The 17,332-nt window shown below is 36.1% G+C and overlaps 1 protein-coding gene across 1 annotated transcript in view; it reads right to left on the bottom strand.

Annotated features, from left to right (window-relative positions):
• The window catches only part of NRG3 (neuregulin 3), a 1,058,459-nt gene that overhangs the window by 120,715 nt on the left and 920,412 nt on the right, over positions 1-17,332 (bottom strand). The window contains exon 11 of the mRNA XM_029919916.1: positions 13,180-13,203. Within this exon, the coding sequence (XP_029775776.1) occupies positions 13,180-13,203 (24 nt within the window). The remainder of the gene's footprint in view (positions 1-13,179; positions 13,204-17,332) is intronic.

The raw sequence follows: 17,332 nt of genomic DNA, 5'->3' as shown, positions 1-17,332 counted from the left end.
AAATGACAGAAAATAATTGCATATGTTAAAAAAATAAATTGTATAAAAATAAATAAATAAAAATATGCATATAAAAAATAAAATTATATAAGTAAATATAACTTTAGGAAAAGGACGTGCCTATTTTCTTGTGAGATATGTATCAATATTCCAATTTTATAGGTGAATAACTCAGCCTTCTCAACCTGCACCTTCCACTTACACAGAGCTAGTCCTTGAAAGCTTTTCTGATCATTGGTTTTTTGGATATTGGAGCTTGAGTTTTACCCAGGGTCCTATTTTGTTGATAGCAAGCATCACCCATCTCAAAGGGCAGTAGACTGAACAGAGACAACATACAAAAATGTATGACATAGGCAGTGTCAGCATATGGAACTTCTGCACAGACAAGCCAAAGTTTCTGGGAATTCATACTTCAACACGCAAGAGAAGGCAGAAAGGAAAGACATAATCTGAAGGCCTAATATATGCCAATAAATACATACATTATGTCTTATATTATCAATTTTAATATTGATAAACCAGAAGTGAGAGATATTAGTCTACACACATATGAATAGATAGGTAGGTAGGAAGGTACACGGATAGCTCATAGCTGGATAAGAGATGAAGTCAACATTTGATGCCTATCTGCCCGGCTGCAGAATATATACTTGCTTTCCATCACACTGCTTGCCTCTTGAAGCATCTCTTTTCCTCACAGCAATAGAAAGGTGGAATATTGAACCACTACTCTGATTCCACAGTATGACTCCAGAGAATAAATACCTTGATTTTTTTCTGGTTGGAACAAAAAGCCCTGTATTCTCATAAAAGTGTTTGTGACTGAAGTTAGCAGCTTGAAGGTAATGGGGAAATGAATGGCTGGTGAACAGATAAAAACACAGCTGTTATTACTTCATTAATATTGTCCTGAACTGCATCTTTTGGTAAGTTCAATGCTCTTCCCCTTCTCAAAGCTAAGCCAGCCTGATACCATTTGTTTTCCTGAAGCATCCATATTTGAGGTGCTAAATTATGTCACTCACAAGCACCTGGCTTGAAAATACTTCATCAATTGCTCTAATAGCAGGACTTATAAAGCCCAGAACCAATGAGTTTAGAGGCTGCATTTGCCATGTTAAACATCCATAGCTACCAAGAGATAACTTGGGAACAGCTTCGTATTATTTTTGCCTAATTCTCCATAATGAGCAGAGTTACCTCAAGACACATAAAACACTCTGACTCCAGGCCTTCCTGCTCATCTACCCCATTAATTCTGCTTATCTTCCTGTATTCCTCAAGGTACCTTTCATTTGGTTTTCATTTGGTTTTGGGAAATGAAGTGTGAGATAGAAATGGGTCAGAAGGGGGCCACCCTTCACCGAGCTCATGGCCCCAAAGCCAGGGTTATCAGGTAAAACACTCAAGACCGAATTAGTTTGAATTGTGTGTAAGCAACAAATAATTTTTATACAGTATGTCTCATGGAATTCACCCAACTTATCCACACTTAACAATTATTTGTTGTATATCTGAATTTGAAATTTTAGTGGGGGAATCCTGCATTTTTATTTGCTCAGTCTGGCAACCCTGCCCACAGTGCATGTCCTGCAGCTGAAGCTCTAGCTGAGTATCTGTGTCTCCCTGATTCAGTATGTATGAAGCCCAGCACAGGGGAAGTGAAGAGGGTATCACCACATTTGCAGAGAACATACTTTCTTCCATTATGCTGGTGGGTAGAACTATAGGAGGAATTTAAGCTCTGGAGATATTTGAAATGAATTCCAAATTCATCTTTGCTATGTATCAGCTGAGTACATTGCTTTTACTTCCGTTGGCCTTGTTACATGAAGAAGTGAGAACAAATTACTGTGCTAGTCTTTTTTATGCTAACTTTCTTTGCCCTGCATCCCTATGTCTTTGTTTCTCATAATGACAACCTCACTGAGGGACTAGTCCAAATATAGATAGCTTCCTTGAATACATACCAAGTAGCTCTTCAAATCTGGTATTTCCACAGGATACTAAAATACAGGATCAATTTCTGCTGGACCAAATATCCAGTCATACAAATGATGGTGAATTTCTATACCACACATTTCAAAGTCTGATAACTTCGAAAGATACAATAACTCATGTGAAATTACTTACCATGCTGATAAGTCACAACAATATTAGCAAGTGTCGATTCTCTTCTTTCTATTTCTCATAAGTGTTAGCAATCTTTATCAGTAAAAGAGTCTATATTCAATATGTTTTCAACATAGTACATTCTTCCGCTTCAAGACTCATCCAAGGAAATAAAGTGAATGAAATCCCCCTGAGAAGAGTGGGTATAACATCCAAGTGGGCAGCTTCTCTGGATAAGAAAAGTTTACTTGACCTCCTTCACCTGTGTCTGATTCTGTTGAAAATATTAATGAAGGGAAAGTAGTGAGCCTACACAACCTGGTGGAAGATATAAAGACACCTCTTCAGACCCAAATTCTGAAAAGAGATCTCTAGCTTTCATAGATATTGCTCTGTAGAGAGCTGATCCTGAAAACACAGCTGACATTTCATGGAATGCCCTGGAAAATTCTATAAGCAAATTCTAGAGTCCCTACTTTCTAAGATGTAAAAATTAACACACAGTAAAGAAGAGAACATTAGTATTCAATTTCCTTTTTCCAGAAGAATAAGAGTGGTGTAGAAAACCTTAGAGCAAACCTTGGTGAGCTTATGGGTCAGAAATCCTTATCAGTGACGTTGCTCCCAGGGGGAACAAGAGTTAGAACAGCTCATTTTGATTAGCACTTAATAAGCACCAGGCTTTGTGCTAAGCACTTTATATGCTTCATGTGTTTACGTCTGCATGCCAACCTGATGAAATTGGGGATGCCATCATCCCTCTTACACAGACTGGTAACTACAGGATTAGAGATGATAAATCCCTGACCCACCTCATAGCAGAGCCAGAATTAAACCAAATCTCTCTGTCCCTTTAGGTCCAAGTTTCTCACCGCAGAGGCAGAGACTTCTCACACTAAAATCAAGTTAAATACTAGGAGCCTGATCCATCCCAGAACAACCTAACCAGATATCTGAAGCTAAAAATAGGAATTGACATTTGCAACAAGACTGCCCAGTGTCTGGGATGAAAGTTAAAGCTAAGAGCTCTTGAATTATGTTATTCAGTCCACTTGAGAATATTCCATTACTCTTGGTATCTCAAACTGCCACCATGACACAAACAGAAAACATGGACTTAGAAGTGAGAACAAACAATTAAATCTATTCTCTAAGAACCTATCTGGTCAGTCAGGATCTTCTATGATTACTGGACCACCTAGAGGGCTGCACAGAACACCTAAATAAGCCGGAAGCTACACTTTTGAGAAGTCCTCAGGTGACACCCACTGCCCAGAGGGAAATCTCCAGAAAGAATATTGGTGACTGACTGAGAGTTATCTAGAACTACACCATATGGCCTTAGGTTTCACTGATATTTTGCTTATGGATTTTTAAAAATCATTTAATTATATTAAGAGCTAAGAAAACCATACACCATTTAAATTCATTTTAAAATCAATTCAACAAATATGTATTGAGTTGTTATAATGATGCTCAGCACTGGACTAAAGATGCAACAATGAATAAGTCTGTTCCCAAAAGAGCTTTTCTAGTAGGGAGACTCATAATAAAAAGTAGACAAATGAACCAGTTAGTAATAAAGCATATGGAAGACACAGAAGAGGCTAATATGAATGACATGGGAAATGCATATAATAGGATGGCAAAGGAAACTTTCTTAGAAAGTGTATTTGACCGAAGGCTTTATGAGAAGGAGGAAGTATGTAGAGATGAGTAGGGTAACTAGTACAGAGAGAGCAACCAGTGCAAAGGTGCTAAGCTAAGGCAGACAGAGGAACAAAGAGAAGGCTCATGTGGCAGGAACAGTGAGTTGGAACCACAGTGGTAGGAAGTCAAGTCAGGGAGGTAGGCAGAACCAGATCACGGAAGACTTGGCATGGCAACATATGGTGTCTGTATTTAATTCTAAGTCCACTAGAACTTTTCATGCTAGGGAATGACAGGAATTGAATTTTAAATAAAAAGCTAAATGTTATTTAAATTAAATTATAATGCAAATTGCCTTTGTTGATAAGGACCAATATTCCTCCACCCCAATCATCTGATACTGGTCTTGTTTATACTAACATCCTCACTTGGATGTTTCTTCCTCTGCCCATGGAAATCCTACCCTTTTCTCAAAGATCAGATCAACGTCCCCTATGCCGCTGGCTCTGCTCATTGTTCCTCATCCCCACAGCCTCACCAGGTGTTCTGCCCTTGCCTCTTTCTCTGTGCCAGACACAGACTAAATAGCAATTCATCTTTATAATGCCCACAGTGTTATTCAAAGAGCAAGCATTTGGTGAGTATTTGAAGTAAAATTTGAGCTGGACCATTAGCTGGGGTTTGCACACAATGCCTCCAGGCAACTTCTACGCACAGCTACAGCCAGAATAAGCTAATCTTATCATTCTCTGCTTGAAACCTCTGAAGGCTTTCTCTCACAAGGAGATAAAATCACATCTTTCCAAGGGCATAGAGTCATCATAATTTCTGACCTAACTGACCAACCACATTACCGACCACACTCCCTTGCAGATGTATTATGTTTCTCTAATTACTCGGGACTCCTCACCCTTCCTGTTGTCTCCCATCTCTTATTTACCTGTGTTCTTCCTTGTCCCCTTTCCCCATGTTTCCTTCTGCCATCCCCCAATTGCAGGAAAACATTTTATTCTTCCACATAAAGATGTCCCCGACTGTCCTAAGAAGTGGGTGCTCCTTCTTCTGTGTTACTTTCTCCCAGGATTTATGAGAGTACAGTTTCTGAAATATGCATCTGTGGAAAAATATTTGTAAGATATTGCCTACTGTAACCTTCTCTTCAAGATTTATGAATAAACAGAAGTATACTGAAGGCTTTGTGAAATCATGCAGCAGAAAACTACAGAACCTAGTACTTCCTGCGTGGGTGCGAACTCAAACCTTATTTCTGTGCTGAGTATGAAACACAAGTCAATATCCTGCAGCTGGTTAGGAGCCCTCATCTGGCCTTTTGTAAAACAAAAAAGAACAAAAACCCTTCAATTACAGTCCTTTTATGCATTGAATTGAAGTACTTGGTTTATGATTCTGTCCCCTACAGTGAGTTGTGAACTCCTTGAGAATCTGTCTCACCTGTCTTGCTGTGGCTCTGGCTTGGCAAGGGTGAGCTCCCAAAGGGGTTCCACACATTCTGACTTACTGCACTACAGGAACCCATAAAGCAGACTCTCTGCCTATTGGGGAGAACCAGTATTATCTCCTGCATCAGAAGAGATTCTATCCATCATTCTTTTTTTTTTTCTGTTTTTCTTTTCTTTCTTTTTTTTTTTATCTCTCCAATGCAAAACTTCATCTGACTTCAGAAGCAGTTGTCAGGGAGAATCCAATATAAGTCCATCTGTTTCTTCGACCTCATTGGGAATTACTTTCCAATGACAAGCTGGGCATCTTTGTTGCTCTTTTTTTTTTTCTTCTAACATAGGTCTTTGGAAGCTACTATGAACTTAAGTACATTTTAGATTAATGGCAAATGTATGTAATCAACTTGATAACTGGTTAAGATTTCTCATTCTTTTGAGTCTAAATTGATAATCCCAAAATCCAGTCCTTCCTGTTAGATCTTAATTCTCTCTATCTAATAAAATAGCAGTTATAAAAAGTTAAAATTTTAAGTGTTTTTAAAAAATTGTTTATTTTTTATTTTTTTAAATGTTTATTTATTTTGAGAGATAGAGATAGAGAGAGCATGCACAAGCATGGAAGGGATGGAAAGAGAAGGGGAGAGAGAATCCCAAACAGCACAGCCTGAAGAAAGGCTTGAACTCATAAACGGTGAAATCATGACCCAAGCTGAAATCAAGAGTTGGATGTTTAACAGATTGGGCCACCCAGGTGTCCCATAATTTTTTTAAGTGTTTAAGCTATGGCTTTATTCATTCCATGAATAAAAATGTGTCCCTAGAAGCAACTGGAAATTCCAATCAAGGTTGATCGTGATCCTACATATAGCATTTCATTGCCTCAAATTCACCTATCACTAAATTGGTATAATATTTGCTTCATTGTATTATAAAGGAAGTTTATGGAAGTCTATCCAGGCTTTGCTGTAGTCTACACAGAAACTCCCAATTCAGTAATTTAGCAGCTTTCTAAAAATATAATATCAATTTAGCAAAAATGTAATAGTCCTATATCTGTTTTCAGTGAATAATACTTTATTTCCAAACTGTTCACAACAAATACTTTTTCTCAGTGTCTACAAAGGAATTTTTATTAACCAATTCTGGAATCTAATCTATAAAAGTATTTACAGAAATGACCATTTTCTCCTTTGTAGAAATCAAAATGACTGTATCTGCATATTTTCTAGTACATCTCTTGGTTGTAACCATTCCTCAAAGAAGACCACTGAAATTTTTCATTCTCACCTGAAAATTCTGTCAGATTTCAATTTATTACACTTATAGTCATGACATTTTAGAGACTTTTACTACTAACCACTGGAGGTATAAATATATGCTAATGACTAGTATTAGAGTAATCATATATATTATATTATAGTCTATATTATATTATCAAAATGTTTCAATATCAAAGTATTATTCTAAATAGGCAGAGGCACCTTTAGAAAAACCAAACCAGGGACACCTGGGTCGCTCAGTTGGTTAAGTGTCCAACTCTTGATTTCAGCTCAGGTCATGGTCTCATGGTTTGTGAGTTTGAGCCTTGCTTCAGGCTCTGCACTGTCAGCACAGAGCCTATTGGGATTCTCTCTCTCCCTCTATCTCTGTCCCAATACCCCCAATAAAGAAATAAAATAAACTTTAAGAAAAAAGAGCAACCAAACCAAGTTAAGAAGATATCGTTTCATTAAAAAAAAAAAGTAGAAAAAAAAAGAAAAAGAAAAAGAGAAAAATACTTGGAAGGGTTTGTGATTAAGGTCGCAGAATTATCACCACTTGTACTGAGACCTATGTTAAAAAAAATCATAGTGTAAAGAGAGAGGAAATAGCCATATTGCTAAAGAGAAAAATAACTTAGAAAATAAGATTGTGTAAATGTTTCTTAAGCAGAATCTTGGGAAATCACTGGAGAGATGGTTCAACTTACTATTATATTTGGCAAGTGTTTCCAATCAGAGGAGATGAATGTGTAATGCCTTTATACTCCGATGGCATTCAGTAGTTAAGACCACCTAACTAACGTCACTCAACACTGTCTGTAATTACCAAGGTATCTTCAAATTCAACACATTTCTGTAGATAATCCTACATGAGACAAGGCAGTGATCAGCCAATATGATCCTTTTTGTGCACCTGACAGTTATAATTCTGAATATAAAGCTAAAGACTGGCATCTGGTTCAGTTTTCACTTTCTCGTAGCTTGGAAAATGTGGGTTACCACCAAAGATTCATATAACCTCATGGTACTTGAGAAACATAACCTTTAAACCCTAGGATTAGATACCAAACTTCACTGCCACTTGAAACATTGCCAGAGTGCAACCTCTCTGAGTAACCATGAAGCCCTCATTGTGTAACATACCCAGCAGTTAGTAACCAGTAGAAGTCAAGAGCTTTGAAGGAAGACAGACTTAAGTTCAAATCTAATATCTGCAATTTCCTGGCTCTTTAGATGAGACATTTCAGCTAAATAGGCCTCGGTTTTGTCATTTACAAGATAAGGACATATAGAGTTCCTACCTCATTCATTGTTTTTTAAAGTTCACTGAGATCATATACAAAGTGCCTGGGTGGTTCAGTCAGTTAAGCATCCGACTCTTGATTTTGGCTCAGCTCATGATCTCAGGTTGTGAGGTTGAGCCCTGTGATGGGCTCTACACTGGGTATGGAGCCTGCTTAAAATTCTCTTTCTCCCTGTCTCCTTGCCCCTCTCTTTCTCTCTCCCCCCCCAAAAAAAAAGTTCAATGGGATGAAATAAAATTTGACATTAAATGACATTTAACATTAAATAATGTTAACTTTCATTACTCTGAAACATCTAATTTTTCATGTAGCTTAATATGGCAAAGAAGGGCACATAAAAAAGTAACCAAACATTCTTGATTGACCCTGTCTACAAATATGGACACATTAACATAATTTGCTATTTTGTTTTATAAGAAAACATGATATATTTAAGTGAATGAAAACAATTTTTATTCCACATAAATCTAATTCAGAAATTTCAGCACAGAGGAGAATCATTACTTCTGTATCTCTAGTGCCAATTCACAAATTTGGCATATATATGTACTCATTAACCAACATATAGGCCTGTTAGATTTACAGGAATGCACACCAAATTACTCATATTAATAAGTGGCTTTTAGGAAAATATCCCCATTTTATATCATCCAGACAGAATTAGAAACTAGTCGTTAGTATTTACTAAAATATCCTAAAACAATGCTTTTTATATGACAGAGTGAAGAGATAATATATGGTGAAGTATGGCCTTATCAATTCTAAAACTATACACATATTTTAAATCATTCAGTTTGACTATAACACATTTCTAAGTCTCTCCTTATAGCAAACTCAATATTTCATCCTTTTTCTGTTTCAACTTCAAAATGCAGACTGTTCTAGAATAACTTTCTTTCAGATTAGTTAAGAGTCTGCTTTTCCCAAGTTCTATAAATCTTTTGATTAAAAAAATATACTAGGATTTACTCAATCAAAATTTGCATAAATACACTGTTATCTTTAAAACAATGTCAAATCACAAATAAGACATTTAACTGAGAGAGTTCATTTTGTTTTTCCATATGAGAATGGAAGAGATTTGCATGAAAGATCTCCCACACAATCATCAGCTCTCCCTGTGGTTTGCTAATATGTTCGCAAATGGCATTGCACCTGCTTTTATACAAACATCTTTGATGCCTACAGCATCCAATGCATCAGGGCATTGTCAGAGAAATAGCTGCATAACAAATAGCTCAAATGGATATAATGAGATATGCTCATGATTGAGCACCTGACACTGAAGCCAGATTATTTCTCAGATGAGAAATCCCTCTTCATGATCAATGTGCCTCCCAAACTTTGGCCAATCTGACATGCCCTTTGGCCATCTATCTCCTCTGGATGTTTGGGTGGATTTCTCACTAAGTATTTATGCTTACAGTGAAGTTTTGTCTATTCTATCTCCTGATCTATTCACCCTGTGAAAAAAAACTATGAACATCCTACCTTAAAAATCTCAAATTTTCCTCATGCATGCATGGTGAGTAGGTTCAGTCATTAATTCCAGAAATATTTTTGATTACTGACTTAATACAATCTCTGTACATTTTTTTCACAAACACAGTTTTGTGTTTTCATGTACCTTCAAATGCCTGCCCTATTTATATCAGTTAACTCTATTTTTTTAACCGGATACTGTATTCCGGAACAGTATTTGCTGTTGATATTTCCATTGTGCCAGCCCAAGAAGGATCAACAAGAAAAATTCATGAATATAATTAAGGAAAAATCCTTTTGAATGTTGACAGCTTCATGGACATTAGGTTTAGCCTGGCTTCTGTGATAAGATAATTATTCTTTAAAATTACTAAATCAACTCAAAACAGTTTTTTGGTTAAGTTCTTTTGACTGAAGTTGATATTCTTTCTCTGGTCCTACAGTAGTGATACCAGGGAGCTTATGGACCCAGAAAGACAGAAACAGCAAGGCTCACCATAATGTAGAATAATACATAATACATAATACATAATACAGAGTTGTACTATCTCGACTATGGCATCACTCAGTACAGGTTATCCACATGGCTGGTACTCAGCTTAAATGTCTCTTGCCCCAGGATGCTGTCTCTGAATTTCCCAAACCCATTTAGATGCTTTTTAAAAATCCATTGTTTTCCTTCATTGTAGCTTGCCTACGTCATTTTAATAGCACTTGTTATATCACCTCAATTATGTGTAGCATTCTCCCTTTTTAGTTTCAGAGCCCTTGGGCATTAAAGCATGTGGCTTATGTATCTGCATCTTCAATATCTCATACATCTGGCATACAGTGAGTGTGAAAAATATAGGTTGATTAAATAATTATAGGATTCCTGAATCATAAGATTTGAAGTTCTTGGTTTAAATTTATTAAACTGCATATTCAGCTTTTGAGTCTGATCAATAACACAGATGTGGCCACTGGGAATACAAAGGCTTGGGGAAAGAGCTATGTGCTTCAGATCATCATTTTGTGACCTGTGTTCCAACTCAAGACAGGTGAAATTAACATTGCCCAAAGTAAGAATGATGAAAGTTGAGAAGAAAGGTATTCTAGAACTCCTTAGAACACAACTGGGACTGAGAACCGTAGGTACTCCAATATACTGACCAGATTACATTTATAGAGACTATGCCTGCATTTCTGCTTAACAGCTGTATTTATACTAGAGATGTCCTACTACTGGGATGATACCACCTTCAGTACAAGGAATTTTACCCATAGCAACTAGGAAATCACAAGTTAAATCTGACTTATTCCCAAAGCAACACACAGAATTTTACATATTCAATTAGTATATGGGTAGGGGGGACGTGTCCAGAACTAGTAGTAAGGTCAGTGCCAACAGTTTATTCATTAATCTACTCACCATTTCAAACACGCCTTCATTAACTGTCATCTGTATACATACTACATATTCCTTTCTGATTTCTTTCCCAGCCCCTTCCATACAAGGCAATCTCTACTGCTGGAGTCAAATATTCACACACTGTCATTTCCTGTAAGGCTTCATTGCTATGGTTTGACACCAAGTTTTGCATGACTCACGATAACCTTAGTGTTGACCTTTATATAGATGAACTACATAATTACCTATTATATTTCACCTACCAGTCACCTGAAGTCTTTTATATGTTTTAACACTGACTTTTAAAACACTGACTTTTCAACACATATCTTACCATAGAGTAACTGTGTCATTGGAGATCCTCAGGAAAAGCCCAACAGGAGGGTGACGGGTCCATTTTTTTTTTAACAGTTATAATTAACACTGATGCAGCAATTTATGTTGCTATAACCATGGCCATACCACTTGCGGAATCTGAAGCTAGTCCAGCCCCACTTACCAGCTAGATGGTGTTTCCTATATTTGCAGTTATTCTGCTACATACTTCTGAAGCCTCTAGTCTCAAAGCACTCAATGACCACAATCCACTGGGGCAATTTTCTCTATTCATTAGGCCCAGGACCCACTATCCTCAAAGTGATTGTTGACACTCAGACTTCTATGCTACTAATCCCTGCCATCTAGTAAATGAGGAAAGTACAAGCCATGTATCCTTCTCAATAATTTATACCCTTCTACATGAATGTGTCCATCATTTTCTGTAAATCCTGACCCATAGGATGACCATCTCCTTTCCATGCCAACAATGTGTTTGAGTGCTCCCATCATAAGTGCTCATTGATTATATTCAGGTAGCCAGCCTTTTGTCACTTCCTTCCACACCGACTTTACATTCCATGATGTTTCATTTGAATTTTATCCTAAATTTCATTGCCCTTATGATTTTTCATCTCATTTACCTAGCAAAACCCCAGTCTGCAGGAATTGAACAGTCTGCTTTTTCTATGATATGATATCCAGATAATAGAGCACTAATGAAAAATACTACAAAAGAGGGGAGGTCAATTCCAGTATAAATATTAAATCACTAAGCTCTAATTAACCCTAAGAAACAAATACAAACTTGACATGTTTTCTCAACATATCAGAGGTACCTGGAACTCACCGTTTCCAAACTTAATCTAGTAAAACATCTTCCATAAATCTGTTCTTCTTTCAGTGTTCTTTTTCAGGAAATGGGCCCTCCTTTTATCTAAATATGCAAACTATACAGCCTGTTTTATCCTTGATAATCTCTCTTTCCTAACCTTCAACACTAATTCCTCTCAAATACTTGCTGATACCACATCCTAAATACCTATCATTTATATCCATAATCCCCACAATCACACCAGTCCAATCACCTTGCCTGAAATAGGTCTTTAGAAACCCAACTGTATATCTATTAGTTTATTACCTATTGTCTCTAAGCTTACTTGACTATAAGTGCCTTTGAACCAGTATTTTTAGTCCATTTTTACTATTTTATTTGCAATATTTTGCATTTTTTTCCTTTGCTTACATCGAGTACTTTATAATTATTTGCTGAATAAATGGGTGAATAGATAAATGAATATAATTAAATTAGTACTATTATCACAATAACCATACTCACGTATGAAGGAAGTATTAATATTTATCTCATGTAAGAGAAAAATCCAAAGTTCAACAAAAGCCAAACAAGCAAAGACTTATTAAGTTGGATTTCAAGTTTAGGTCTTCTCAATTTCACTAACATAAACTCCTGAGTATTCTTCCATTTTAGTAACATGATGTAGATCAACCCTATGGAATATTTTTTTTAACTTAAAATATAGACTCAGAAGAGTATGTTCAATTCTTAATGTAATTATCTATGAGCATAATAGTAACTCCTGTAATAGTAATTCCTGTGGAAGGCATTCCAATGATTTAAAAAACATCCCATTCACTGCAAGTACTTCCACAAGAAATATTTTAATTTTATAAATGGAAATGTTTATATAGCCCATACTCCAAATTTACTGATACTAAAATGTATATAAAGTAGTCATCATGCAAAAGGAAAGGGAATCAGAGCAGAAAAAAAAACCCTCACATTTTTAAACCATTTCTATTACTTTCAATCATTTATAGAGTATTTGCCATCTTGTAGACATTGTGCTAAGCAATTTACATATGCAGTAAAATAGGAACTATTATCATCCTTATTTTACAGATAAGAAAATGGAGAAATAGAGCAAACAAAGCCAGGAGCCAAGTCCAACCTCTGTATGATTCCAGAGATGCACTTAACATTCAATTGCCTTCCCAATAAGTAGTTAAGTCTTTCATTTTGAGCCATTACTTAGTGAAAAATGGACAAAAACACTTTTTACTACTAACAGTATCTGATGATGAGACATTTCAATTATAATCAGATGGGGAAGGAGTATACTATATACATTATAAAACTTCACTTTTTCTGGATATTTAAGGAGCAAACTGTGTAGTCTTACCCATGAATTCAATCCCCAAGTGGTCTGCTACACCGAAGTCAGCATGGAAGGAAGAGAAACAAAAAAAGAAAGATTAGAAAGAATTCCACATGGAAGTCAATGGTTATAAGATTGACCTTTCAAAGGAAAGAATATATCTTTATTCTAACAACCAGTTTTTGAGACGGATAATTTACAGATTGTCAACCAACTGAACACTGATTGGTATTTCCCAATAGCTTCAAATGAAATAATATTGCATTACCAAGTATGCTAAGTATAAATTTGGCAAAAGAAAAAAAAACAAGAAAAGAAAAAGCAGAAAAAACATTTACACAAAGAGTATCTGGTATTAAAGTTATTTTCAGAATTCATGATATTTTAGGTAGAATACTTGTTTAATATAAATATATGTGGACCTCTATGTCAATAATATGCCAGTAAAGAACTTCATGACAATTAACCAGGCACTCTTCATCTTCACAGAAATGATCTTGATTTTTCTCCCCTTTATTTGTTAGATGAGAAAAGTGTGACTCAGAGAGACTAATATCCTACACTTGTCTCATAATGAGGCAGATCCAGGACACAAGTCCAGTCTGTCTGACCCTGGAGTCTTAGGACGATGAAACTTGACCGTGCTTCCTACCAAAAATGCACAACAGATGTGTACATGTCTGTTCTGCATGCATGTGCACAGCTGATCATCTGGACCCGCTAATGCTAATGTCTGTCTATGATCAGCGGAGTGTCGAACTGGGCCCCGCTGTGCCCAGCCATTCATCTGTAGAGGTTGTTTTAGTTAAATGGTGCTTTCTTTTAATCATTCAGTTATTCGCTCATTCCCTTTTAAAATTCATTGTATTGTTTAATGATAGTTTTTGTTGTAGTAATATATTTCTTAAATGAGAATACATGAAAAAAATATGGCTACAATTGTATTTGTTTCTAAGACTAATTACTAGGTTTCCTTTTATAAATTTTCTAGTTAGCAAAGAAGCTTTTCTTTTTACAAAATATGCACTCTTTTAGTTTGAGTATTTTAGGGTCTTTCCTTTTTGTAAATAATTTATTTTTAAATTTTATTGTGGTAAAATAAATATAACATAAAATATGTCATCTAAACCATTTTAATTATATAGTTTAATGACATTAATTACATTCACGATGTGCAACCATCACCACTGTTATTTACAAAACTATACAATCACCTGAAAGAGAAACTGTATCCACCAAAAAATAACTTCTCATTTCTTTCTCCTTTCAGACTCTGATAAGCTCATATCTACTTTCTGTCTTTATGAATTTGCCCATAGTTTATTTTTAAGTAATTAATTGAGAAATGTCTTTTACATAAAGAGAGATTGTAATAAGGTTTTTTCAAAGTAGATGCAATAATTTCTATGGTATATTTTGACTGCTTACTATATACTATGACAGATACTTCACACATTTTCATGAAAAGACAGGATTTTTGTCCTCAAGTAATTCAGATATCAGAAGAATCCCACAGAGATCAAGGTCTGTTAATTCTTTGTAATAGTGCTATAATGCAAAGCCAGAACATACACATTGGAAGGAGAGGCCAAGGACCCATAGGCTTATTCCTGAAGAAACATAATATGCTACATGAAAGAACAGAGATTGTAGAAAAGTTTATAACATCATGTTTGGCTTCTTGTGTGAATAAGAATTGTGTACACTTGGGTCCCTGGAGGGTGAGCAGAATCATGGTATTTAAAAATAGGGATTTCAGTGAGATTACCCATCATGAGACTAAAGGTAAAACAAAAATATATAGGATTAAAAAAAAAAAACCTTTGCATACAATCAGAATAGAACTCATAAGAAAGAGATCAGGAGAAGAAAGTAACTAGAACTATGGGAACAGAGCACCTCAAATAGTGGAACACAATGCCAGTGATGTGACTGGGCAGTTAGAAAGCCATCAACCCCCTAGCCTAGTTGAACACTCACTTTCTAATGGAGCTGAGCTGACTCAGATATGGCTCTTTGCCTGTTTTGCTGGCAAATAGAACCAATGATCACTCTTTATTGCTCCCACAGCCTTGGCTGCTCTCCCCCCTCGCCCCCTCCCCCGTGTGACAGGGAATATGGAGAACCAGGCTTTGTAAGTCCGCAGACTGCACCAAGAATTGAGTGGCAAGCTTGATAAATTTGAGGGCGATCTAAATTCTTCAAGCCACAATGAGTTCAGGACCAGTAGAAGAGACAAACCAAAATTTGAAATTTATCTGAACATTGAAAGGTAAGTAGAATTTTTTTTAAATAGTTTATTGTCAAATTAGTTTCCATACAACACCCAGTGCTCTTCCCCACAAGTGCCCTCCTCCATCACCACCACTTCTTTTCCCCACTCCATCTTCCCCTTCAACCCTCAGTTCATTTTCAGTATTCAATAGTCTCTCAAGTTTTGCGTCCCTCTCTCTCCCCAACTCTCTTTCCCTCTTCCCCTCCCCCTGGTCCTCAGAAAGAAAATCTCTCTTCTCTCAACATAGCAGAAAAGTTCCATTTGATTATCAGAATTGTAATTCTCAGAATTACTATGGAGCAAGGTGGTATTTATATGCTTGAGCTTTCTTTTTTTTTAATTATTTTGTAGCATTTATTCATTTTTGAGAGAGAGAGAGAGAGAGAGAGAGAGAGAGAGAGAGAGAGTGTTGGGAATGGGCAGAGAGAAAGGTAGACAAAGGATCTGAAGGAGGCTCCAGGCTCTGAGTTGTCAGCACAGAGCCCGATGTGGGGTTTGAACTCATGAACTGTGAGATCATGACCTGAGCTGAAGCCAAGCCTATATTCTTGAACTTTAATGACAAATTATTTGTTAATTTTTATAATGAAATTCATGAAAACCAACACCATTGAAATACAGAAATAAAAAGATTATTTAAAATCTCTCACATGCACATACGTACACACATACTTCTTTTATTAAAGTGCTAAAAACTGTGATTATTATAGGACTAAAGCTGTTGATAGGCTTTGTTTTCAAATAAAAAGATCACTGAAAATCCATGAAAAATATGATAAAAAAGCGGTTTTGTCTATTGAGTCATATGTGGAACATAAATCATAATACTGCTCATAACCCTTCACTGGCTATTTCTTAAAGCAAACAGCCTTCTTGGGCATATTCAAGCCTGCATGAAAACATCAAGAGGGATATGATAGAATTAATCAATTAACTTTTCAGTTATTCATTCACTCAACAAAGTACATGCCAAGAATTGCACAGATACTAGGGTAGAAGAGAAGGCATATAAGCTTAAGTAAAAACAGTTTGATTTCCCCTATGGCATGTATTAGAATGTGCAATTACTATCTTTTTTAACAGTGTGATTTGCTTTCTTTCTGTTCTTAACCCTCTTCACCTATTACGTCCATCTCTCCATTCCCTACCCTCTGGTAACCACCACTTTGTTTTGTGTATTTATGAATCTGTTTCTGCTTATTTATTTGTTCATTTGATTCATTATGTTTAAATTCCACATATGGGTGAAAGTTTATGGTATTTGTTTCTTCGTCTGACTTATTTCACTTAGCATAATGCCCTGTAGGTCCATCCATGTTGTTACAAATGGCAAGATCTCATTCTTCATTATGGTTGAGTAATATTAACTTTGTATGGCTGAGCTTGTTTCTATGTAAACATTATAGTTCTTTGGGAATACTCACCCCTTTTGAGGATAATAGTACCTAACACTTACTGAGCATTTATTATTGCCAGGAACTGCTTTCAACATTATCTTGCAGAAACATATTAAGATTGTCACTACCTTCATTTTATAGATGAGGAACAGAGGGACACAAACTTCCCCTAAACTACATTGCTGTAAATGGCAGAAATGTAACTGAGACTAAGGAGCTAGGCTCTTAGCCACCAGTGACACTCCAGGTTTACATTTGCCCTCCCTATGAAGGAAAGGCTAAATTTTAGGAAATCATCAGGCAATAAAATGTTCAGAGAGGAGTTATTTAATCCACCAAAGAGAACAAATTATTTTCATGTATCCTCAGGCACTGCAGAAGCACTGCTTATTTATTTGCTCACCCATAGTTTATTGATAAAGTGACCAATACAAGCTAGGTGAAGGGGGTTCCTTCTCTCCAAGGAATGAACTTGCAAAATCATTAATTTTCTTAATTGGTTACT

This window comes from Suricata suricatta, chromosome 2 (assembly GCF_006229205.1).
Source record: "Suricata suricatta isolate VVHF042 chromosome 2, meerkat_22Aug2017_6uvM2_HiC, whole genome shotgun sequence".
NCBI lineage: Eukaryota > Metazoa > Chordata > Mammalia > Carnivora > Herpestidae > Suricata > Suricata suricatta.
This window is presented reverse-complemented; position numbering and strand designations above follow the sequence as displayed.